The sequence below is a fragment of the Cottoperca gobio genome, chromosome 16, assembly GCF_900634415.1.
Source record: "Cottoperca gobio chromosome 16, fCotGob3.1, whole genome shotgun sequence".
NCBI lineage: Eukaryota > Metazoa > Chordata > Actinopteri > Perciformes > Bovichtidae > Cottoperca > Cottoperca gobio.
This window is the reverse complement of record NC_041370.1, coordinates 13,740,868-13,766,145: the sequence shown is the minus strand read 5'-3', so window position 1 is coordinate 13,766,145 and position 25,278 is coordinate 13,740,868. Positions and strand designations below refer to the sequence as shown.

The window sequence follows — 25,278 nt, the reverse complement described above, 5'->3', positions numbered from 1 at the left end:
AAAATATGAATCATAAAGGTTTTTTTTATTAAAATGTGTTCATTATCTTACAAGGTGATTTTGGACAATTAGTGTCCTTTTCATCATGCGCATAACTTATTTTTGTCCTTTATGTTTTTTGATATGGTTTGATATTCATATATAAATATTAGAAGGGAAAAGTAATTTAAGAAGATTATGTATTTGCAGCACGTTAGTAAAACCCTGCATAAAGCAACAGCACGTCAACAGTCACAATACTTACTTTACATGTAGTTCTCACTGTCAAAAATGCAAAATCATTTATTCTTCAGACAGTGAGTGTCTGGTGCATTGATCTTACACATTATAACAAGGGCCTAAATACAAGCCCCATTACAAGTGTAACTCACAAAATGTTCAATTACAAATAGTATTTGAAATTAATTATAAAAGCACAAGGAAAAATTTGTCACAAAGACCTGAAAAAGTTGCAAATAACTTTTAGACGAGGGAAAATATTATCACCAAAGATCATAAATACAACAAAATATCATATTTACAGACATATAAGAGGCATCTTAAAACTTCCTTTTTATCTTTACTAAATTTAGAAGAGTACTGTTCCTAATACTATATTTAATAGACAAGAGACGTGTCTGTGTTTTAGGGCAGCAACTAACAATAAATTACATTATCAACTAACCACTGAATATGTATGTGTTGCTGATTAATGACTTTAAGTTTATAAAATATCAGAAAACAGTAATAAAAAATGGCCATTGCAATTTCTCAAAACCCAAAGTGACAGATCATATTGCAAAATATTGCAAATTCTGTCCAAAACCTGCTGTTGTACCGTTGTACTGTTGTTTAGTCTTCAGGTCTCAGGCACATTCTCTCCCTTTGGGCTCGTCTCTCTCCCTCACTTACTTTTATGTTTCTTTGACGCCTTTCTTCCTATAACCACCTTTTCAATATCATGCAAGCCCTCTGTCTCCTCTACTTCCTCACTTCTAAGGTTAGGGCCTTCTTTAAACTTAACAGTCCTCTGTCCAGGCTCTTTGTGTATCTCTGAGGTGTCCTCTTCCTCCACGGCCTCCTGTCCCAGCCTGCAAAGCTTCTCCTGGTTCCCCGTCTCACCGAGCTCACGCTCCCCCTCCAGCGTGGCATCATGGCCGTCTCTGTCCGTCTTGCCAGCTGTGGCACGATGGTCAGTGGAGGCAGAGAAATGGGTGAAGAGCTGAGGGTTGATGGTGAGCTGAGCGTAAGGTGCAGCGTAGAGAGGCTGGATCACTGTCCTTGTTTTGACGGGGGACAGCAGGTTGTGGGTTTGGCTGTTTGACGGGTTGTGACGTTGAGGTGGTAGGTGTTTCGAGGACAGAGTTTTGTAGGAGGTGCTTTTATCACAACCCTGCTTCTTCCACTCCTCCAAAGTCTCATCCAACACTAAGAAAAAGCATGAAATGGGTTAATACAATCCACTGGGTTATCACTGTATTTACCATGTGTTGCCTTCAACAGCTTTCTTACCATAGACATTGTTATGGAACTTGTTCTCTTCGTCCTGGCTGCGCTTCAGGTCCAGAGCTTGCTTCACTGAGTCTAAAAGGCCAAACATCTTACACAGGGAATTAAGTATGACGGCATCTGACAAAACAAAATCATAAGAGTCAGCTACAAGGCTTGAATGATGCATATGAGTTGTCCACTTCTGAACAACTTTAAAATAAAATCAATGTCTGTGAATTTCCATCTCAAAACAGATTTAGCTGGTGGAGCCTTTAGTAAAAATCATTATAACATTTGATTAACTTTTTTTATTTGTTTTATTACTTGACTGGCATTTGACTAAATTTAAAGCAATTCTTTTCATAGTTTTGTGGTTATACCCACTGTGGGAACTCACCTTTCTCCTGCAGGTTGGCTTTCTCACTGCGAACCTCCACTCCTTTAAAAGTGGCTAATAATTCAGTCTGGAGAGTGGACAGGACTTCCCCCATCAGCCCGGTGTCTGCCACACCCCTCCACAGGCTCAGAACTCCATCTAGAGAAGGTAAATTAGGTGGGACATTATTATGATATGTGGGGAACTCTGTGTGTGTTTGTCTTTTCATATAAAAATGACAGAGTGCCACGGAGAAATAACAGGAAGTGGTATCATAGAGGTGATTTGTGTATGTGTGAGCTGTGGAGTTGGACAGTAAAAGAGATTGGACACAATGGGAAGAAAAGGCAACGCAAACAGAATAAGAAACATGGGATACATTAGATGGAGTATGGAGGCAGGGAAATGTCTGGAAGTGAGATTTGAGGAGAGTTAAAGGTTTGAAAGAAAGTAATACATTGAAAAGAGAAAACCTAGGAGGAAGTGTCAGGGTTGGAGAAACAATGAAAAAAGATATAACGAGATAGAGGAAATGAGAAAGGTGCAGCGCTTGGAGAGAGGATGTTAAATGGGTGATAAAGGCACAGAGGAAAGAGCAGGGAAATGGTTTAGAAAGAGGAGAGGAAGGAGGACTGCGAATATTGGAGGGAGACTGAAAAATGACTTGGGGTCTGTACAAAACTGAGCCAAATAGAAGGTGAGTATATTAAAGTGATAAAATGTCAGAGGTGCTTGATATCTTATCTTAAAAGAAATGGGTCTACTTTCACGTCAGCTTAAATGTCTGTCAAGATAAATGCAATATACCCACGGAAATATTCCAAATCCCCTTTAGAGCTATCTGAAGCTAAATGCACGTATACTTCCATACCAGGAATGTACACTAATGGAAAGAAACACATTTTTGGAGATAGATTCGAGTAGTTAAAGGATAAGTGTGTTTCCTGAGAGTTGTCAGTTTGTTTTAAGCTCTGGGACGAGCAATACCGCCAACTTGCCATTCACGCAGAAGATCACTTGAGGCTATTTTCTCCGCTGTGGTCCAGCTGGAACAATGCCTAATCAGATCACCTTTAAAAGCCCTTAAATCAAAGCGCAGGGCCCTGCAAGAAAAAGCTGAACTTAAGAATGTCAGATGCTGGCGATGATAATATAAAGGGATGTGACTCTCTGCCTGTTAGTGGTCAGCAACTTTTTAAGGTCAGTCTGCAGGAATGGCAGAACGTCCCCACAACTGCAGTTTCAGAGGTTTCATTGGCTCAATGTATCAGAGGTGTCAAGGCGAGACACAAGGGACGGACTGCAGGTGGACTGATGTTGATATTCACATTTGTCATTGTTTCTCTGCTGGGTTTTTTTCCATTTATTAATCATGCAATGACATGAAATTTGAATCTGAATGATGCATTTCTTTCCCTCATCAGTTAATATTTTTATCAGCCATGACACACAGTTGCAAATTAAAGGCCACCTCGTTTAAAGGACAAGGCTTACGGAAGCGTGGCCTCTTGAGGACTGAAGTTCAGCGGGCTGAGCCTCTGTCTCCTCAAATAATACAAAGGTATCTTATAAATGTTTCAAATATACCTCCAGGATATTGCTGTTGTTCGGCTGACAAAGTGCTTAATACCAGACGTAAATGCAACTTCCATGAGTTTACATAGAGGTTATAACACAACGTACAACAGTATACCACTGGATCACAAAGCTTTTATACAGAACATGTGGCGTCTCCGATAAAAGTCACAGTGGAGCACTGCAGGTGAGTAGTTTATTGCTGTGTTATATATTGTGCAAGTATCACATATTACGTGATCAATGCTAAATAAGGCTGAAATGTAACAGGGTTCTTATTCCCTTGTTCTTTTTTAAATCTTCATGGATTCAGCCATAATTGTCAATATATATTTGCCTACTCTTCCTCATTTTGATCAGGCTGTTTAACAAGCACCCGTATATCGGGGCAGCTGTGACTCGGGTCTGGCTGTCCAGTGGTTGGAGGGTCAGTGGTACGATGCCCAGCCCCTGCAGTCAACATGTCAAAGTGTTCTTGGGCGAGATACTGAACCCCAAATTGCTCCCGTGTGTGAATGGTTATCCAAAATGTAGTGCACCTTGTATGGTTGTCAGTGTGTCGATGGGTGAATGCTGACATGTGTTGTAAAGTGCTTTGAGTGATCGCAACGATTGGAAAAGCGCTATATAAATGCAGTCCAGTCCATATCCTTTCTTATATTTATTACCAGGTGTGTCCGCCCTCTTTCTCTTTGCAGCATGTCCGTTGGCGGTTGTGGGATTTACGTCCCCGGCTGGACCAGGGCTCCACTCCGCTGTTGCACTGAACTTCTCCTCCGAAGGCTCCTCTACCTCTGCTGCATCGTGTACAGCCTCTACTGAAATTATAAAGTGATATACTGTAAATAGAGTGCATAAACATCTCGTATTACCATTGCACATGAGTAGGAAGAGGGAAGACTGCCAAGGAAATCCAACAGTTTTTTCCTGTTTCATTTTTTTCTATGCAGTTGTTGTTCAGTGAGGAAACTGGTGTGTTTATTTAAAGGTATCATTTCTTAATTCCTTATTGTTCTTGAGCTTCAACAGCTTATGTCAGAAATAACTCTTCTTGTTTTCCTTATTGCAGATAGCCCAAAAAGTTTTTTCGACAATACAAAAACCGCAGCCCGAGTGTGTGTGGGAGAAAAACAATAAACTGTAAATGCCAACTGAAATCTACCTGTCAGAGGAGGCACCTGTCCTCCGACAAGGTCAAGAGCCAGACATGACGGGCTCGACTGCACTGCTGTCCCCAGAGGAAGCCGCGTGCTGTTGATCAGCACATCAAATTTAGTGCTGCGGCAGGTGTTGCTGCACACGGTGTCATGCTGGTAGAAATCTATCTGGCCGGAGTCCATCATTTTCCTGCGAGGGGGAGAGGCAGGTTAAAAGAACACAACAGAGTATCCAAGAAAAGTGCGGATTGAATGTGTTGAACGATCTCGATAGCTTTCCAGAGGTTTGTTTGACATAGAGCTCATTGATCTGACCTCTGGAGGAGTAAAGATGAAAAGAGCAGATATTGAGTCGGTGTATTGACTCACAGTAACACCAGGAGCGAGTGCAAACACGATAAAGGGGTGAGAAGTTTCACTCAGCAGCTTGCTTGCGTGTTATTTGATCCTGCTATCATAATAATGCTGCTTACCGACTACCTCTGGAATGTACTGGCAAACCCCGACGCAGACAGACTCGGCACAAGTGCAAATTATATGAATGAGATAAGCTGTTGACTTCATTAGATTGAGGTGAAGTCTGACACTTTAACCCCAATGCAGCAAAGTAATTAAAGGTCACGCAGATTTACAGTTAGCATCAGTCAGCAGCTATGAGGATGAGGACAGACAGACAAATGGTGTTTTTGATCTATTTCCACAAGTCTACCTGAGCATTACCCCTCCCAGTCTGATGGCCCTTTTCCAGTCCTTCAGAGTGGCTTTCCCCGCCAAATGTACAAACTGTTTGGGGCTGATGAGCTGGTCATTGAACTGTAAAAGCAGAAGACAAACAAAATATGTTCATGAAAGCGATTATAAGTATGTGGGGAAAGGAATAAAAGGAACAGACAGACAAGATGTGAAGATAATCACGTGTGGTTGAGTGAAGGTTTAGCTGAGTCAACTTACTTTGACACATCTGACGTTGATTCCAGGGCACACAAACTTCTTAAATAGTAGAACCGCTTTGCTTTCTCCGCAGGTGATGGGGTAGCCATACTCGATCTCCTCTCCTATCTGCTGCACTGTCTGAAGATTACAAGCCAAAAACACAACCACTTGCAGCAACAGTGTGGAGTTTTATTATATACACTCAACAAGCAACGCAACAATCAAAGTATAATTGAGTATACTGTATCAACAAAGTAGTATCGCTTCATGCACGGCATTGACAGGAATGCCTTCCTGTTGGGGTTTAACGTCAGCAGTAAAGGGAAATGTCCCTGTGTCACATACCATGATGTGTCTCTATGGCCAAGACTGTCGTGCCAGTGTCTGCAATGTCATCATTTATCCTGCAGAGGGAGACAACATTTTCACATTTAACAGATATCTACCCTTTTTGCATATCTACCCTTTTTGAAATATAAGTACTTTGCTTTTCTTTTTCTCCACGTAGCTTACTGATGTATTATTTGACTTGCATTAAACTGAATATAACAGCATTGATATAGAATAATGTCATAAGACTTGCTTAGGAAAAAAACATATTGTCATGATGAAAATCAGTCTAAACATTTATACAACTATGTCCACATGTTTATATTTGCCTCTATTGTGTCGCACAGCAAATGCAAAACATCTAAAGGGTCCTTTAAGGATATAAGTCATGTTACCCATGCAGGATGGGCTGCAGGTGCAGGATGACTTGAGTCTTATGGTTGTTGCCACTGGACTCCCCTTCCTCCTCTTTCAACGTCATGAGATCCCCTGAAGACACAGTGACCTCAGCACCCGCCATCACCCCTCCCCACAGAGCTGCACGCAGAGAGGGCCGAGCAAGCATGTTAATATCCAGATCACACACACATGCATGCATTGATGCTATTTAATGCACACACAAGTCAATAAAAGCCTCCCCCAACAGTCTTTTCTGACATGCAACTGTCACAGAAATGAATCCATACTGGGCTTAAAATGAAATAATCCTCACATAGGCAGGCCTTGCTTCTTATATTGCTGTGACAATGCACATGAATAATATCATAGACTAGATTACGGGACACTAGCTTACAGTTTCAACTGAACAATTAGGCAAGAATTGTAGAACTGGTGCAGCAATATAATAGCCACAATGGACACACATGTTTTGTTTTTGTCTTTATTTAGAGTGAAATTCTCAAATCAAGTCATATAAGCACTTTGTTATCCAACCTTGTTGTATTTAGGCCACGTCATTTGCCACAATTATGTTACAAATAAAAGACCCGTTGAACAAATGTAATCTGCAGGACTATTGTTAACAAGTCATATAAAGCAAATCATAAAATCCCAGTTGATGATGTTCAGTAAATATGTAGTCAATCAATTCTGAAAAGGTTACATATAAATGATGAGGTTCAAGGCACTTAATTGCTGGCAAAATAGGTAATCATTTTAGATGGGTCAAATGACAATAAAGTGTCCACTGGACACCTATCTATGGTAATTGAGAATTGGGTTAAAAGAGAAATGTTAATTCCCTCCTCAGTTAACAATTATTTAATTCATTATAGTGTGATTCTATTCATATTTGATCAGACCTACACAAGCAGCAGCTGAGGCGTTAGAAACTGGGCGACAATAAGCACAGAGAGAAATAGAGGTGAAATGAACAAACTGTGTGTTGGGTTAATTACATGGTAAAGAAACAAAACAACATGTCCATGCAGTGAAGAGCAGTAGAGCAATAAATGGATCAACATATATTCCATACTGCATCAAGGAGTCCCTGTTGGATCACCAACTCCTACACGGACAGTTGCGTGCCTTTCTCACCCTCCTTCACCCACTGAAACTGACGTCTGTCGGTGCGGCAGCACGCACACCCCGGCCAACAACAGTGCGACCGCGCGCGCTCCTGTCCCACAGAAGGTGCACAACAAACCGCCGGGTCTACACTAAAACTCTTAAACACACTACCTGCTACTTTAAAGAATATTGCCATAGTTTTACTTACCGTTTTACAGCAGAGGATAGTTCATCCTCTTGCTTGTCAGAGAAGCACAAGAGCATGCGCCGTGCTGCTTCGTTACACTTCCTGCAGTGAAGGCAGCGTTTGCCTGAGAAGCATCTGTCCCGCTGTCACGAGAAGCTGTTAGTTCGCACGCGATGTGTAAATCGGTCAAACTGCTCGTATGTGCAAGCGCGCGGCTTGGTGTGAGCTACCACTGAGCCATACCGCATATGCTGGAAGACTTTAAGCTTCAGAAACATATTTTTCACCCCACAGGAAGTCATGAAAATGTTATTTTAATAGACGGTTCACTCGTGGTAGTTTAGACTCACATACACTACGCTGTTGGACTCGGCTGCCACTTGTCTGGCCTAATTAAATGTATGTTTGTCCTGCAATGAACGCTGTTTAAAACAGTTGCGTGTTGTGTTTTTGTTGTTGCTTGTATTACACCAGCAGGTGGCAGACTTTGTACTTATTTCAGTAAAGTGATGTACAGTTGGTGTGTCGGTAAATCACACAGGCAAGATGTGTAATGTTGGTTTTAAACATAGACTGAACATAAATATAAAAAGATTATTGACTTTTGAATTCATCATTTCACCTTTTAAATTCATAAACTAGCCTCCACAGATGAACAGAGCAATCTGATCCAGGTTCAGTGTTGCTATCTTAGCAAACTAGAGTAAATCATTAGTATTATTGCCAACGACCGGTCTCAGATCAGCACACACCAACAAATCTGCCCTCCCTTATATGGGAATGGAATGCTTGGGATTCTTTGATTGACACTTACGGAGAACCAATGAGAGGTCGAGTTTACGTCTCGTGGCCAATAGTAAATATCCAGTACTTTGTACTATAACTTTTTACTGAGGGCAGAAGCTCGAGCCATCGGGGCTTGCACCTTACTTTTTCACACAGAGCTCTGGAAATCATGCTTGCAAAGTGCGAAAACATCCGGGATGCTGTGAAGTCTCTTATTACCGGTTTCTGGATCACTTTTAGCGTCTGTTCTGTAGGTGTTCACGGCCAGGAGGGTGAGAAAAAAACTATTTTGTTGACGCTATTGATAAGATAAAGAATGTGACGCCAGACTTTATTTTAAACATCTTGTTTGATGTTGTTACTACTACTGCATCTGCCACTACTACTAGTCCTAGTCACGAATAGCTAATAACAGATTCATTATGTTAATGAGATGTAGTGACATAGTTTAAAAGCACTGCTGCGACCAGCACCAATGACCAAAACACAACTTTTGCATCCTACCTAAACTAACTTTAGTCTTTATCATACAAACGTCCTACGGGCGTTTACTCATTTTATTAAATCAGCATCTATTCTGCTAACTGATATCACCACAGGCTTGTATTGTGTAATACACATGTCTTTACATTTTCTACATGTCCTGCTGTCAATTCTACTTGTATTGTATGAACCACAAGGAAAACTTTAATTAGTCCAACTAAATTATATGTGTTTAGGTCACTGGCAAAATACTGTATTTCATATTAAAGTAGGCGCAAAGGTCGACCATGTGATGTCATGGTAGCATTCTTTACATACTCTTCCCTTGTGCATGTTTACCTACTGGTCCCAGCTAGCTTACCTTTCCCACAGGGTTTTTTCAAAGCAGCAGTCAAGTCCATGTGCAGTATGAATCATAGTGACCATACACATACACACAGATAAATACAAAAGCAATGTACTGATCCGCAGACTGTGACTGTAACACTCAGCCATACCACAAATCTCTTTTGTTGATTTTGGTCTGTCTGTGGGGCTTTGGTTTCCTCACATCGGAAGATGATTAAGTCCAGTCAATTACTTGTTCTGAATCACTTTTTGCTTTCTGGCAAGTATGCAAAGAGCTTTAGTGGGGCGCAGGGTAAGGAGTTAAACACTTCAGCCATGGAGTTGTAACGTATTGATTGACACACAAGACAGGATAAGACAATGTAGTGACAGGTAGCACAGGTGAACATCCTGTCTGCTAGCGTGGACCTGTAAAGACCTGCCAGCAAAGCCTCAAGTGGATGAACAATGTTGACGGGCTTCTTTTGATTGACTGTCTGCTATCCATGCCACCCAGTTTGACTCCAGATTTCTGTAATTCCCCTTCCAAATGTTCTAAACTGGTCAGAACAGGCCGAACATATATCCCTCTCTGTGTGAGACTAAAGACAGACTGTAGGTGAAAGGGTTCAGTGAGCAGGGGGAGATTACCGGCCACCCAGAACTTCCCCAGCGTGGCAGCCTCCGTGGCCTCCCACCGGAAGGTGACAGAACCACGCTCTGTTGCTCACGGTTACAGTGCGTCGCTGTGGCATTTCCAGGGAATCCTTTGGGGACTTGAGGAGGGACAATAACATCCCAAGGTTTATGGTATCAGGAGCTGAAGTGAGGAAGTCAGGGGCTGCTGGTGTGATGCAGGATGTGTGTGTGTGTGTGTGTGTGTGTGTGTGTGTGTGTGTGTGTGTGTGGGTGTGGGTGGGTGAAGGGAAGGTTATCCTCTTGTTTCCCCTCAACAAATCTCCAGGAGCCTTATAAGGAAGACAAGGACAGGCATGATGCGTAGGCTTAGATAGACCCTGCTGCCTTTTTCAAGTTTTGACCATTCTTGGAACACGTCATTGCTTGACATTTTTGAGCCGGCCGCCCCCACACCACTTATCTCGGTATGACCACTGTGGGGATTGACTCATTTATTTTCTGTGACCCAAAGGGATGTTATAGGATCTAAATATTTGTGTTTTCAGTTCCCGTTAAAGTGTTAGTCACCGCGACCGCAGGTCAGAGGATGTAATAAATCAACAATTCGTGTTCATAAGGCAGTGCATACATTTATTTATTTTAAAACATACTTTTGATCAGTTTTCTTGCCTTTTATCTAAATAAAATCATCTCTTTATACACAGTAAGAATTAATCTTATAAAGAGTATCTTTTGCAATACATCCAGTGTCCAGGTCATAGTGTTGGAGTACTTCCCTGCAGTTGTGTCATCTCACTGTTATGATCAGAAGAGTATAAACATGCCCTGGTCTGCTGTGCATGTTCAGAAGAGATTATTACTCATCTGTCCTGAAATAGTGCATTAACAAAGCCCTTAATATTCTGTGTATTTAGTTCGAGAATTAATGTCGAGACTGTCTGTGGTTATGTGATTTTGGCTTTATTTAAGCTCAGCTTATAACTCTTTGCCTGGCACAAATGTTTTAGAAGTGAAACTTATTATTATAAAGTACTTTGATATCCATTAACTGTGTGAGAAATAAATATTTCTTGTTAGTCAGTACACGGTACAACTGAAGCAATTCAGATGATTAATAGGGAAACATTTTGATAAACGGTTAGTTACTAATAGTAAGTTAGTAAGTCATGCTCATAAGAATGAGAAATAATGTCAATAATAAACCACTTAACCGAATAACTTCTGGTTTCTTTAGTCTTATAATACTCAACTGAACACCGATGGATTTTGAATTGTTGGTCGGACAAAACAATTAATGTAAATATGCCAACTTAGGTTCATGAAAATAAGGACCATTTGGGCCTATTTTCACTATTTCCTGACATTTTGAATAATTAAATGATTAATTGAGAATATAAGATTAATAATGAAATAATTGTTACTTGCGTTCCTCGTGGACTATAAGAATTAAATGTTGTCGTCAAAACAAGAATTAGAATAAAGTATTACATTGATTGAATTAAAAATGCTAATAACTTGGATCTTTGCTCCTGTCAAAAACAAAAACAAAGCTTTTGACACAAAACATGAAGAATGACTCTTTACTTCATTTCTAAAGAGGCTCTTCATCAGCAACAGGGTTAAACTGTCCCTCAGCATGTCCTAACGTTGGATTTACTTTGTGCACTGCTGTCTCTTTCCCGTCACAGCCTCCTTATTGTACTTGTATTATTTCAGGTAATGGCTGTGGACATTCCCTGCTGGGCACAGAGTCTGGCACATTGGCCTCTCAGAACTATCCAGGCACCTACCCCAGTAACACCTGGTGTACGTGGAGGCTTCGCGTGCCAGAGGGGCGAACGCTGCGACTGCTGTTTGGGGATTTTGACATTGAGAGCAGTCCAGGCTGCAGGAATGGCTCTCTTGTGATCACCGACAAGAGCGGAGAGCCCAGTCTGGGTAAACTTGTTCACCGCTGATGAAATACAGCGTATTTATTTTATGTCTGATCACTGCGTCTCAGACATTACAGAAGTGCTCTCACGTCTGCCATGTTGATTATTTTCTGAAACACCTGCTTACAAACTCTTAATGTTCCATGTCATTATTACTGACGTCCTCCCAGCGTGATCGTGGAATCCACACAGAGCATTTCATTCCTTTGACACATTGACAGAAGAGACAAACCCAATTTCGCAACAGACACATGCACATTCTGCATCCAGGTGTATTAAGTCGTGTCTCGAGGGCATGGAAGTTTGACAAGACAACAAAATGAGGGCTGAGAGATTCAGGAGAGAGAAATATTCTGTTTTATTATCAGATTCCTCAGAACCTGGCTCATTATTTTGGTGTAGTTTTCTATACTGGAGAGGTGTTCTTACATGCAGTCTACATGGCTCTGCTCTTGACTATACTGTTGTGTCTGTATGGGATACAAACATGACAGGAAAACACTAGTGGACCGAGACCGTCTAGTAACAGTCTGACAATCTGAGCCTGTCAGTGGCAAAAACAAGCACCTTTAGTGGATGTACATTGTAGCCTGGACCAATTAAAAAAAGTGTCACTTCGACACAAAGACATGGGAAGATAAGGTTGAAAAATACTTGAAGTTAATCTTTAAATAATATAAATCTGTTGATAAATGCTGAAAAAGGGACGAACGATTCAAAAGTGTCATTTTCTGTTTGTATCTGTGTTTCTGCGCTTTTACAAATGTAGTTTGTGTCTCCGTGTTTACAGGTCCAGTGTGTGGGAAGCTTGATGCATCACAGAAGAATGTGACACTTAAAAGCAATGAAGTGACGATAACCTTCAAGTCCGGCCCACACCGCTCCGGGCGAGGGTTTCTACTGTCTTATGCCACAGAACAGTATCCAGGTATGACATTTGTAAATGCTTGATTACTGTTTGTGAGGTGCTTACTCAGTTATAATGAGTGTTGTTTATTATCAATCCAACTGACTTTATTCGTAAAGCTAAAGTGTAAAATGTAACACAAAGAGCTTCACTTTTACATTCACACACAAAGTAATAAATTACTTTTAATTAATAAAACACTCCATAATAACAACATTTAATACAAATAAAAACAGGAAACACTTTTATAAATCTCGTCAATTTACAAAAAGATAAAAGCTCTAACTTGTTATATACCAAGAATAAAAAGACAGATATAATAATTAACAATTAAAAGCAAGACTAAAAAGGTGAAATAATATTAGTAATTAGACAGAATAAGAAATAAAGCTCAGTTAAAAGCCAGACTAACTAGAGACCGTGTTGCGATGGGATCACATGAGCCGCAACGCCAAATCGGACCAGGGGCGTAAAGCTTTGTGACTGCATCTTACACGATTGTGACGCTACCACGGTAACAAAACTCTGTAGACTGACACACACACACACACGCACACACACACACACACACACACACACACACACACACACACACACACACACACACAATTTGCTCATTTACAAGTTTACACTGGTGTAATTTTAACACCAATGTCTGTGTGAATGTTTGTGCTTGTGTATTGTGAGTCGATGCGTAATGTGCGGTTGTGAGTCACTTCTTATTGGCATTCATCCTCCATCGCTGTCTTTGCTCTGGCGTGTTTGCTCAGAAAGCCGGAGTAAGATTCCTTCTCTCGTGCTGAATGGAGGGAGGCCTCAGGCTTCAGTCTGTCGATTGGAGTGGCTTGATTTCTTTTTCCCTCCCCCTCTTCTTCATCAGCCTGTTAACCACTGCCATCCCGTGTGTGTTGCAACCCAGAGGCTGTTCATTTAGCAGTTATTAAGTCCACATAATTTAACTCTTTCTACTAATGCAACAGCAAATTGTTTTACGCGTACACATAAACTATTTGAATGTTTCTGGATCTTACAGATTCAATTAGAAAATATTACAATGGTTACGCTTCTTCCTGTGCATCATTTTAATAACCATGTGGACTTTTTTGGTCTGAATGCCAGTCTATACTTAGAGATAATTTCCTTTTCTCTGGATGAAGTAATGCGTACTGTACTGTATGTATCATAGTTTCCTGTTTTTTACTGAGTTGTTTATGAAATCCGTCAGTGTCTGGAGCTAAGCCCATGTTCAGACATACAAACCACTGTCTGTTAATTGTGATCACACGAGGACCATCCACTGTACTCGTGAACAGTGACAAAGTCACAGTAACAAAGGGCTTAGTCACATCAACAGCAATGACCGCTCATCCCCTTATTTAGCACCCGTTCAGCCGGCTAGATCGTCTCACACAGAATCTGTTTGTGCGTGGTTGAGTATTATGTAAGCCTGAGTTACTGGGTCCCACACCATACTATTCAAGTCCACCAATACATATTTAACAAAGTTTTAAAAGTTCACAGGAGTCTACATTTTTATACATCTCTTGTCTGTTTTGTTGTTACAGAACTCATTTCCTGTTTACAGCGAGGATCTCATTCTAGCTCGCTGCTTTTGAGGTAAGCGGCTGACCTCTGCAGTTCCCGTAATAGATTCCGTTTCAGTAGAACTGTGATTTGTTTCTCACTTGAAATTCTGCTGTTTCTCAGTGTTTACTGCCCTGCTGGATGTAAGAATATCACAGGGGATGTTTGGGGAAACTCTGAACAGGGTTACAGAGACGTAAGTAAACAACATGGCTTTTTTATTTATTTTTACTTATGAGCACAAGTTATTAGTTGACTTTATGTGTGAAAGTGCGTCATGTGTTCCCTCTGCTATAGACCTCAGTCCTGTGCAAGACTGCAGTCCATGCTGGAGTTGCATCTGACAGTGTTGGAGGTCGTGTCACTGTGAACCGTGGGAGAAGTCTTACACTCTATGAATCCACCTTCGCCAATGGAATCCTTTCAAAAATGTGTGTCTGCTGTTATTGTACTCAAAATGAGTTTATGTTTGATTTTACGTCGATGCACTGACCTTTTTAACCGTCCTCTTTTAACAGGGGATCACTATCTGAAAAGAAGTTGCTCTTCAGTCAAGGTATGAGCAACACATTGTATTTTTCAAAAGGCACACCCAGTGTTTTAATTCATTTACATTATTTACACTCCTGCTGTCCATTTCTCAAGACATGCTGTCGTATTTTTATTTTTATTTATTTGTTAAGTGATTTTACCACCTTCCTGACATCCATAAGCTTATATTCCTTTTACTTTGGTATGATAATTGAACTTCTTGATTTATGCAATTCATCATAGTGAACTAGTCTGCATCAAATGCTCTGCGGCAAAGTATACATGATTTGTTGTTGGCTAATGTTGCTGTGTATAAAACCTCTCTGGGCTGCATAATGAACCATTTTTCCTCTGGTCTGCAAACAGAGTGCAACAACATCCTGAGAGTTTCTGGTTTAAACGCCTCATCTTTCTGGGATAAAAACAGTCAAGAGGACAGAATGTTCTGGTCTTCCACAAACATGGTTTCTAGCCATGACTTCCTACCCTGGGCAGCAGACGATAATGATCCAAACCCGTGGGTGGAGCTGGGGCTGAGTGATAGAAGCACCATCACAGGTAAAAAAACAAACTGCTAAATATGTTAATTTAATATACCTTAATGAAGTTGTTTTAAGTCTGATGATATTCTATTTTTTGTTTTTTACTGTCAACAAATTCAATAAAAACCAACAATGAATTTATCTCACTAAAAAGTATTCTGTGTATCCAAAATAAGAAAAGCAGTATGTTATTCCTCTGTGCCATGGTCCTCCATTGTTGTCCAAAAACTATTAAAAACACATCGATGGTTGACCTGTTCCCTAATTAAGATATACATGGTCACAGTAATATATCATTAATCAATTCCACATACATCGTTCTGCTGCGTCCTGCCAGGAAATACTCCCTAGCACACCAAACGTGTATTAATCCACCACTGACAATAGTCCCCAACAAATGCACTATTTACTGCTGTTAGAATAATGTTTGCTAAAAATCGTATTATGGAAATTATTTATATTTATGATCTGTTTTTAAAGATTCAGATCTTCAGTAGGAACCAATGAGCTTGGGGAACAGACAGTGAAAATGATCCCAAAAACTCAGGTTAGATGCACAACAAGCCTTAATCAGTAACACCTGCACAGCTCCTTGCCTCCCCGTGCACAGCGAATGAGTTTGGTGCAGTCATGGTAATGAACAGCGATAACAGCATCGTTTCCCAATAAATTCACTTCTGCATTGTGTTAAATACTTCCAAAGTTGTTACTAACCAAAAATGTTTGTATTTAGTAACAATTAAAAACTTACGACATCTCTTTTTTAATTGGTAGTTATCTACTTCTCTCTCTCTTGAACCCTATTTTTAACAGAAAGACTTTTCATTGCTCACTTTTCTTACACACAAAGGACTGCACGTCAATAATTAGAAATGGCCGTGTGTCTTCACCTTATTGGTGGAACAAACTATAATCAACAAAACAACCAATCAGAGCCTTAGAACATCAAACAGTCATGCCTTCTGTCAGTGGACCTTTTCACAGACGGGGTAGGGAAGTCGAAAAAGTATTGAGAGGTTGCCCAACACGTTTTGGTGTTTTCATGGGATTTATGTCATCAGACGTGTCCTTTCAATGCTTCACTTGGCTAAAATGACCAAATTCCAACAAAGCGTATCAGTTTGTTTCTTGGTATCAGGTGTGTTGAACTGATAAAAGGTTGTGTTCTGTTTTGTCAGGAATAATAACAATGGGATCAAACGAGCACTACATAGAATCCTACAGTCTTTTTTTCAGCAAGGACAGGAAAACCTGGAAGCTTTACAAAGGTGCTCTCAGCAAAGAAAAAAAGGTATGCATTGTCCCGTACTCGCTGATGTTCACTTAATCTATGCTGTCTGCTTCCTGGAGTTCTCTGTGAATGAGTAACTTGCTTGTTTTGGTCCCCAGGTGTTTCAGGCCTATACTGATGGCCACCACAGGGTCCTCAACAGCTTTTTCCCTCCTGTGGTTGCTCGGTTTGTCCGTCTACAGCCACTGAGCTGGCATGGACGAGCTTCAGCTCAGGTGCAAGTCCTGGGCTGTCCTGTTGCCAAGGTCACACCAAGGTCACGCCCTGGTGGGTATTCTTACTTATCCAGAAACGGCTGTTTGCATGAGTCGTCTTAGCAGTTAGAGTTCGTGTCTGTACTCTACTGATATTATGACGTCCTGTCCTACTTGCCCAACAGAATCTCCATCCATCAAAGTTAACATGGGTACGCCACGGCCCAGCCCTAATCCTACCACCACAGATGGCCCGGTATTAGTGGAGACAAGACTAAGTGTGTACTTTTACCAGTTTCTAATTGTGTATGTGTGCAATGAGAATTAATGGCAGTTTATTTTAGCATAATACATGTCAGATCAATAAAAACAATGTTGTATATGCTTCTCCCACACTCAACACTGTGCACATTGCAATAAACTGCATTCCTTCCTCACACTTACACAACTGTTTGCTCACTCAGACTCTTGTGTTCCTGCAGGCTCCAGTCAGCCGGTAATAGTGGCAGTGGCAGTGGTTCTGGGGCTGATAATGTGCGGCAGTTGTTTGTTGGCTGGAGTCTGGTGGAAGCGAAGGTACCGTTTTAATATTTTAATTTAATATTGTTGAACTTTTGTTTTTTTATTAACGGTTTGCAAACACTCTTAACTGAAATGAATTTATAGCACATGGAATAATGTCACTATATATTAACCCATCTGTGCCTGCTACTGAAATCCTGAATCTGAAGTACAAGTTTTCAAAAATCATTCAATTACATTATATTTTAGTAAATAAATGTATTTCCATGAGCCCAAAGAATAAATATAGTATGATAAGAATGGCTGTATCTCAGAAAGGAGCACAATAAAGTATTTGGTATCTATGAACTCATAACAAGTTGTATATAAAAGATATGCACACATGCATACATTCCTATGAAACACATTTTATAAACACGTTTGCATTGTTTCCAATTTCTTTTTAAATCCCGACTTTGTCTTTGGATAAAATTGTGATTTTTAATGGGGTCTATAAATTTCAAAGGTGTACTGTTAGATACTTGCCCGCATCATGTCCGTACCAGATTACAAGACTTTAGACCAATCAGAACAAATGTTGTCATTTTTGTTGTTATTAATTTATTCATATTTGAGTGCTTTTGGGGCTTGATGATTATTTTCATTATTGATTCAGCCGCTGAAATTCTTTTCCGATTATATCTTTGTCTGAAAAATGACTGAAACAATTAATCAATTATTTAAATAGTCACTGATGGTTAATTTATTAATTGACTAATAGGTTCGGCTCTAAAATGCCCCAGTAGTCATACAGCAGCTCACTTCAGAAACTGTATCTACTATGTGCAATACTTTAATTATTTGTGATCATCTTCTTCTCCATATAGGAAAAAGGATTCCCAGATGAAGTACTCCTTACCCTCAAGTAAGTCAAGTGCTCTTTAAAGGTTTTCCAGTATTTTTCAATCTTCTGTTAAAAAGCTTCTGACTGTGTGTTTGTGTGTCAAGTAGGTTGTCAGAGTTTCCAGGCTAAGAGTCTCTCCTGCCCACAATCAGAGCTCATCTCTTTACCTCTGGAGAGAAATGTCCATGATGCTCTACCTAGCCCTCCTCTTAATGGTGAGAATTCATAGCAATATGTTTCACTTTTTCAACAGTATTACAACTGTTACTATCAGCTGCTTCCTTTGTGCTAGTCTTTTCATCGCCCGATTCAGAGTTTACGGATGACTCAAGTCGTGAGCTCTGCCTTCCCTCCTCCATCTTTCCTGCTCTAACAGTCTCTGGCTTCAGTGGTCAGTTTGAGGAGCTCATGCCGGGCCTGACAGGCAAACAGTTTTCTCCACGGGCTGTCCATTCTTTCCCCTGGCTCAGCCCATCACCCAGATGCAGTATAAACATTCCTTTCTTTGGTCCACGGAGCCTCTCTGAAAGAAACCCTTTAATTGGAGCTCGATAAAGGACGCTCAGCCTCCTCCCCCCACCACCACCACCAGTCTCTCTGCCTCCTCCAACCCCTCCCCCAGCGAGGGGGCCCTTCACTGAGAGGTCCAGTGATGAACAGGACAGAGGGTCAAAGCTAAGACAATCAAAGCCCTCACTGAAGCCCGTCTAATTAAAATAGCTGTGGCTCTGAGGCTCCCTGGTAAGGTTTAGGACTCCCACACCACAGCCTCTTCTGCTGGGGCGAAGAGTAATGTCTGATCGGATGTGAGTACACGACACTGTCAGCCCCCGTCCCTGTGATTAGAGGAGACATTGTTGGTGGCCAAGTAGCTCAGGCAAGGGGCTCAATATTGCCCTAGTGTGTGACTGCTATTGAGTAGAAGAGAAGCATTTCCCAGAAATTGCAGCGTAAGATGCAAATAAGCAATTGATTTTAAATAAGTTTCTGCCATTAGGGAAAGGATGCTGCTTTGTGCTACAGTTGATGTTTTTATACTCATTTAAATTACAAAATGTCATCGCAGTAATGGAGTGTTAGTGGGGATGCACAAGTATGTTTTAAGCTCATAAAATGCCTGATATTTCCGTCCCATATTGGCAGATCTGGAGCATTTTGTAAGAGTCTTGAAGATATAGAACTAAAATGGGTTGAGCTTTTCTGACATGCCTATTTAGAAATGATTCTTGATCTTAGAAAGGCATACACTGAAAAACCTTCAAGCTCAGGGTTCACTTACTTAGCTATCCTGAGGAATAACTAAGTAGTTGAATCTTTAACACAGTATTTTAAAAGGTACTTTAAGGTAATCAAATAGTTTTAAAGATTATACTTTGATCCTGGTCAAGTTGACAGTTAAATTAGCTGGAAATAATGGGGCTTTTTTTTACAGGGATATACAAAATAAGGGAAACATGTTGTAGATGCATGATAAAAACACTTGATTGCAACCAAGAGTTAAAAAAGGGATCGCTACAAGATAAAAGAAATTAATAATAGCAAGGACAAATATATCAGATCAAACAGCCCCATTGAGCTAATTCAGTGATTGAGGCAAACATTTGCTTTTTTGAAGAGAGTTAGATGAGAAGATTGATACGACTCTCATATCCATCTGATATATGTACACAAGGCTACAGCCGCTAGCTTAGCTTAGCACAAAGACTGTAAACAGGGGGTAACAGCTAGCTTGGCTATGGCCCACACCTACCGGCGCCTCTAAAGCTCTCCAATTAACACATTTGTTCTAGTTTGTTTAATCCGTGCGAAACCACAAGAGTAGAAATAAATATTTGCCACTATACGGGGGGGGGGGGGGGGGGGTCACCAGTAACTTCCATTACCATTGTTTTGCCACAAAGAGAATTAAGCAGAAAAAACAGTAAAGGAAAAATGTACCGCAAAATCAGCCAATTGCTATTGAACAGAAGAAGCAACAGCCCCCAAGGCTAAATATATCAAATTGGACCGAAAGTAAGTTTTTTGATGGTGCTGATACCAATGTCAATGTTTGTTTGAAGATCTATTAATCTAAGATTATTTATTCATCTCAAGTGAATGGAAATATGATCTTGTTTTTTATCCTTCCAGACTATGCAGAGCCTGCTGTTGCAGCTATTGGACAGAAGATTGGGTCAACATTCAGACCTTCCTCAGATGAGGGCTACACCACCCCCTTCACCTTCAACCATTATGACACTCCTGGAAACCTGCCAGAGTACGCCGAGCCTCTTCCCCCAGAGCCCGAGTACGCCACACCATTCAGTGAGCAGCTCTCCGAGTTCAACCTACCAACTCACAGCCATACACACGGACCTCCGACACCAGCACCTAACACTGGGACCAGAACAACTTCCAGCCACACTCAGTATGACTGCCCCTCACACAGGATGCTGTCCAATGGCTACTGCACTCCTGCTCTACATATCAATGGCCCACGGCCGGTCAGTGCGGTCTACGCTGAGCCTAAGTCATGTGACTCTTTACTACAGAAGCACACATACGAGGAGCCTTTGTGAGCTCACACGCGGAGAGAAAAGACTCTCCTGAGCTAAAATGTGAGGTGATCTCAAGTGGACGCTAAGATGGACAGTGTTGTCCAGAGACTACTAATGCTGACGGAGCAGAACGTCCAGTGAGTGATGTACTCAAAGTTGAGAAGTCGCTTTGGAACACGATGCAGAAACGAGGGTTCACAACTCAGAGTGCACAATGATCTGAGAGCCATACGCACACACATATTTCCTTCCTGGAAGTAAGTAGTTGAACAGCGGAAGTGTCCCGTGATGCACAAAGAAAATGCAGGTTCAGTCGTGTCTCAGTGAGATACTGTTTATTGAAATGTTTAATCACAAGCTGCACTTTCAAAAAACACAAAACAGCAATGTATGCTTCAGTGTATTTAACAAGTTAATACAAAACAAGTGGATTGAATATGTTACTTGTCCTCACTTTACATTGTAAATTATAAATTCAACGTGTAAGAAGCACTATGAATGGTGCACTGCATGTAACAAAGTGGGTAATATTGTTGCTATGATTATGTATAACCACCAGGTGGCTCTCTCGAGCTTTGAACAGTAATGGATTGTCACTCCTCAAATAACTGTCGTCCATTTATAACATACATAGTACCAAACAAACATTGTTTTTTTAAATACATTTTTGGATTGTAATATAAAACAGAAAGGCACAACAGGCAAGGTGGTGTCATGATTAAGATCCTTTATAATAACCAAAGCACAAAACCTTATTCCTGCACACGGCCTTGTTATTTGTTAGGCTTTTGCAACTGTACAGAAACTTAATTTTACTTAACTCTGTATTCCCTACTTTTACAAAATGGTCTATACCATGCAAAGTCCATTGGATTTTCTTCTAGAAAATACAGATCATAAACAGATGAATTTACTAATTTAAATAAACTGATAAGACTTTGCTTTTGTTCACACTTAAATGAAAGGAAGAAAATTGACTTGTTTGCCATTTTATATATACATGTTACTAAAAGACCCTCAAGTGTAATTACATTTTCTAGAAATGCTTTTACAAGTTTTGTGCTGTCACATTTAGCGATGAACTCGCTAAACACTTCCACTGCTGAATAAGGCACAATAAAAAACTGTTGAGAAAAATATTTTAGAAGTTGACCTGGTGTGTGATTGCAGCAAATTGACTTGAAGCCTGTAGCAATGATGAATCTGCACAAACAGGCAGCTGGATACCTCACTAAGGATCACTCTTGAGTATTAACTTCTATTAAATCATAAATCTACAAACCTGTTATGAAAACCAGCTTGATTGAGCTTCTGAATGTAAGATTTACAGAATCTCTCCTTTACAAACATGTCATTGAAAATCTAAATTGAAGTCTATATAATAGCTTGAAAAGAAGTAGTGCTATATCAAATACTGAACATACTGCACACATCATATCACTACCTGTTGTTAAAGCACTATTTACTCGGGTGTTTGGGTTTTGTTTATGCTCAGCCTGTTTTAATGTCCCAACATTAATTCACTCATCGCGGACCTTCTCGTTTGTTTTCAACTCTTTCCTCTGCTCCTCCTCCTCCTCCTCCTGCCTCCCCTCAGAAGAGTAGTGCATCAGAGTCTGGTGTCTGTTCCTGGAAGGGGCATCCTTAAAGCGCAGGCCACAGTCTTCACATGCATACAGGAGCCCCTCTCTGCTGCCTCCTGGGTTTGCTCCCTCTGACTGAGATGTTCTCTCATTACCAGTTTGAGCGGCGGTCGACACAGGACACTCTCTGGCGTTTGTGTACGAGTTGCCATCCGGACTTTTGGATGTATTTAGCCCAACGCTGGCCGCAGGAAAAGTCCTGGGGCGCCCGGGTGGATAACTACGGCCTGCTGGACCCCGATATGCTTCCCTAGCTCCAGCTTCTCCGCCGTGTTCGGGGGCCAGTCCGTGGACTGTGCGGTAGTGGAAGCGGATCCCGGAGCGGTTGGAGAAGCCTTTCCCACAGAAGCTGCAGATGAATGGTCTCTCTCCTGTGTGGATGCGCATATGGATCTTAAGAGCTCCTGACTGGGTGAAACATTTCCCACACTGGCTACAGCAGTAGGGCTTCTCTCCTGTGTGGGTCCTCTGATGGGCCCGGACACCTGCAAGATGGGGAAATCCCCTGTCGCAAAATCCACAGGAATACGGCCTTTCGCCTGTGTGGATCCGCCTGTGGATCTTCAGAGCCCCCGACTGGCTAAAACTCTTCCCGCAGTCGGAGCAGGAGTAGGGCCGGGCGCCGGTGTGCACGTTGAGGTGGATGCGAAGGTTACTGTGCGAGTTGAAGGCCCTGCCGCACTCTGTGCAGAGGAAGCCAGGCGGTTTGTGGGTGTGCTCAGAGCGCTGGTGCTGCAGCAACTGGGACGGTCTGGAAAAAGAGGCAGAGCAGTGCATGCAGGGATGCAGCGGCAACATGGTCATAGACGCCCGTCCTCTTTCTTCTTGTTGCTGAGTGTGTGTTTGTCTGTGCTGGTGAGTGCAGGTAGGAAAGGAGCGCTGGCAAGGCAAGCAGGGAAAAGGGCCGGAGAGCTGCGGAGCATGAGAGCAGGCGAGCTGAGGGCAGGTTAAACAAGAGGTTATAGGACAGTGGTGGTGATGAAAAGGATGATGGGTGTGAGAAAATGGGGAGTCAGTGCCTTCGTGGTGGCTTAGTATCTGGGTGCAGGTTTGTAGGCGATGGCAACACAAGCAGGGAAACATGGAGAGGTGAGACAAGGAGCCCGAGGACGCTCTGGAAGGAGGAGTCTGGTCTGCGCTCCGAGTGTCTGCATCACCCCTCTGCGGTCGGCTGGAAGCCCTGCTCTCCAGCTCAGATGTGGTGCTGCTTGGATCACTGGTGTCTGGTAAGCACATGCTGAGGCTCATTGGAGCAGTACTGCTAAGGTCTTTGGGGTGGCAGACAGCATCCGAGCGTGGGTGCGTGTACAAAGATTGTCTGGGTTTTAAAGTATCAAAGGAAGGAGAAGTGGAGTAAGGGCAGCCAGGGCAGGTGCAGGCATTATGCACATCTGGACATAAAAATAAATATGAATTACAAGAAAATACATGCAAGAAAATGATTGAAACAAACATTTCGAGCGCTTACCTTCTCTCCTGTCTCTGACCGCCTCTGCCTTCTTCTGTGATGCCCCAGGCTGGATCTGTCGGCCGGGCTCTGCCTCTGACCTGTCCCGGGCAGGTCGAGGTTGTTGTACAGGTTCAAGTGAAGCAGCTTTGAACCGCAGAGCCTCAACACCACCAGCAGCAGCCACGCCCCATGCAGCGTTCAGCACATCGGGCTGATCCTTCACTGCATTTCCAGATGTGAAAAGGTCACCAATGAACTGATGCATCTCCATCCAGGAGCATTGCGCACGCTGCAAGAAGTACAAGGCATGCTTGAAGAGTCTGAATGCATTTGGTGTATGAATAACCAAAAGTACATATTACTGTGCGTTTACAATGATTTACACGCTTCATGATTTTAGCTGAAAACATTAGTTCCTCTCAAAATCGATTGTTTGAATAACGGAGTCGTCTACTTACAATGTCGCTACACTTATCTTTGTCCATGAAGAAAAAGAAAACGCTGATTTTCTTCGGATGAACGGCTTAGCTTTAAATCAACGATTTCAATATTTCAAACCTTAGAGTTCAAAACAATGAAAGCAACACAAATGTACGTTCTTGATTACATTATGATATGTCTACTGTAGCCAAATCCCGTTAAAGTCATGGCTAAAAATATCTCGTCCCCCAGCAAACATTGTATTTCCGGGTTCTTTAATCATGTGACTTGAGATGTAGTCTTTTTGTTTTGTTTTTTTCACTTTAAAAAAAATGGTATATTGGCTTGTAAAACTGAAAAACATATGTAAATAAGACAAAAAAATAAACAGTAAATAAATATTACATAAAAATAAATGTTTAGTAAATCATTAATTAATTGAGAATGGAACAAATAAGATAAAACTACCAGACACGTTGTTCTAAATATGATTTACACCAATAATAATAATAATTAAAAAGAAAAAGGATGATTAATAAATGGATTAGATCCAAAAACAATTGACATCAATGAATGTGGCATTAAGGTAAAATAGTTTATTTGATACAACTGGAACAGCATTTAACATGATATGTATATGATAGCATCACAACAGCACATTGTGGTAACACAGACTGAAATTGCTAAAAATTCAGAATAAACAAAAGTAACAGTTTCAGACAGTGGAGTAATAGTCTCTTAAGGCTTGTAGTTATTAGTAGTTATATACTAATTTCTCCAAATAAATCACGTTTTTAAAGGATGTAATCATCGCAGTTGGAACGTTATAATAACTCACTAATGAAATGCAAACTCACTGAACAGTGAATCTCCGTAGGAACAGAGCTTTTTGTGATGTTATACAAATTACCTGCTTAATGTGATGGGATACCTCAGTGAAAGCTGGATATTTGACATTTTAGTGTTGACTTTCTTTATTGCCTAGTCTAACTCTGTATCTAGCTTGACAAAAAAAAGGTTCAAAGTTCAGTGAACAATTGCTTTCAATCAAATACTTACCTGACGCTG

At 41.2% G+C, this 25,278-nt stretch overlaps 3 protein-coding genes across 6 annotated transcripts; 1 reads left to right on the top strand and 2 right to left on the bottom strand.

Annotated features, from left to right (window-relative positions):
- Positions 1–60: 60 nt before the first annotated feature.
- On the bottom strand, positions 61–8,062 carry LOC115021393 (glucocorticoid modulatory element-binding protein 1-like). Of its 3 annotated transcripts, none has more exons than XM_029451826.1 (10): positions 7,559–8,062; positions 6,237–6,378; positions 5,857–5,915; positions 5,530–5,633; positions 5,288–5,391; positions 4,584–4,768; positions 4,090–4,239; positions 1,868–2,005; positions 1,492–1,608; positions 61–1,407 (listed from the first exon to the last, which is right to left on the bottom strand). In XM_029451826.1, the coding sequence occupies exons 2-10, from the start codon at positions 6,359–6,361 to the stop codon at positions 884–886; spliced, it is 1,506 nt and encodes a 501-aa protein (XP_029307686.1). In that variant the 5' UTR covers positions 6,362–6,378; positions 7,559–8,062; the 3' UTR covers positions 61–883. The 3 variants fall into 3 exon arrangements, with proteins under 3 accessions (XP_029307686.1, XP_029307685.1, XP_029307684.1); XM_029451825.1 differs by having other exon boundaries at positions 4,090–4,236; positions 5,530–5,649; positions 7,559–8,059; XM_029451824.1 differs by having other exon boundaries at positions 5,530–5,649; positions 7,559–8,058.
- Positions 8,063–8,441: 379 nt separating this feature from the next.
- LOC115021186 (discoidin, CUB and LCCL domain-containing protein 1) lies at positions 8,442–21,024 on the top strand. 2 transcript variants are annotated; one of them, XM_029451417.1, is made up of 15 exons: positions 8,442–8,595; positions 11,489–11,710; positions 12,497–12,634; positions 14,179–14,230; positions 14,321–14,393; positions 14,495–14,628; positions 14,716–14,753; positions 15,095–15,286; positions 16,449–16,561; positions 16,660–16,828; positions 16,941–17,033; positions 17,238–17,331; positions 18,144–18,181; positions 18,268–18,375; positions 20,291–21,024. In XM_029451417.1, exons 1-15 carry the CDS (start codon positions 8,493–8,495, stop codon positions 20,716–20,718), a joined length of 1,995 nt encoding a protein of 664 aa, XP_029307277.1. In that variant the 5' UTR covers positions 8,442–8,492; the 3' UTR covers positions 20,719–21,024. The 2 variants fall into 2 exon arrangements, with proteins under 2 accessions (XP_029307277.1, XP_029307276.1); XM_029451416.1 differs by having other exon boundaries at positions 18,265–18,375.
- LOC115021187 (zinc finger protein 2 homolog) lies at positions 21,016–24,468 on the bottom strand. The gene is made up of 3 exons (XM_029451418.1): positions 24,249–24,468; positions 23,809–24,079; positions 21,016–23,731 (listed from the first exon to the last, which is right to left on the bottom strand). Exons 1-3 carry the CDS (start codon positions 24,273–24,275, stop codon positions 22,218–22,220), a joined length of 1,812 nt encoding a protein of 603 aa, XP_029307278.1. The 5' UTR covers positions 24,276–24,468; the 3' UTR covers positions 21,016–22,217.
- Between the last annotated feature and the right edge of the window lie 810 nt (positions 24,469–25,278).

What these genes read in the sequence shown, in the direction of transcription:
- LOC115021187 (XM_029451418.1), bottom strand. Translation starts at nt 24,275, where the DNA reads ATGGACAAAGATAAGTGTAGCGACATT. An exon ending in AAGATAAGTGTAGCGACATT is followed by an intron (nt 24,080 to 24,248) that starts GTAAGTAGACGA and finishes TACTTCTTGCAG; the next exon opens with CGTGCGCAATGCTCCTGGAT. An exon ending in GGTCAGAGACAGGAGAGAAG is followed by an intron (nt 23,732 to 23,808) that starts GTAAGCGCTCGA and finishes TTTTATGTCCAG; the next exon opens with ATGTGCATAATGCCTGCACC.
- LOC115021393 (XM_029451826.1), bottom strand. Translation starts at nt 6,361, where the DNA reads ATGGCGGGTGCTGAGGTCACTGTGTCTTCAGGGGATCTCATGACGTTG. An exon ending in CTGCAGCCCATCCTGCATGG is followed by an intron (nt 5,916 to 6,236) that starts GTAACATGACTT and finishes CTCCCTCTGCAG; the next exon opens with GATAAATGATGACATTGCAG. An exon ending in AGCCAACCTGCAGGAGAAAG is followed by an intron (nt 1,609 to 1,867) that starts GTGAGTTCCCAC and finishes TTGTTTTGTCAG; the next exon opens with ATGCCGTCATACTTAATTCC.
- LOC115021186 (XM_029451416.1), top strand. Translation starts at nt 8,493, where the DNA reads ATGCTTGCAAAGTGCGAAAACATCCGGGATGCTGTGAAGTCTCTTATT. An exon ending in TGCCACAGAACAGTATCCAG is followed by an intron (nt 12,635 to 14,178) that starts GTATGACATTTG and finishes TTGTTGTTACAG; the next exon opens with AACTCATTTCCTGTTTACAG. An exon ending in AATGGAATCCTTTCAAAAAT is followed by an intron (nt 14,629 to 14,715) that starts GTGTGTCTGCTG and finishes CTCTTTTAACAG; the next exon opens with GGGATCACTATCTGAAAAGA.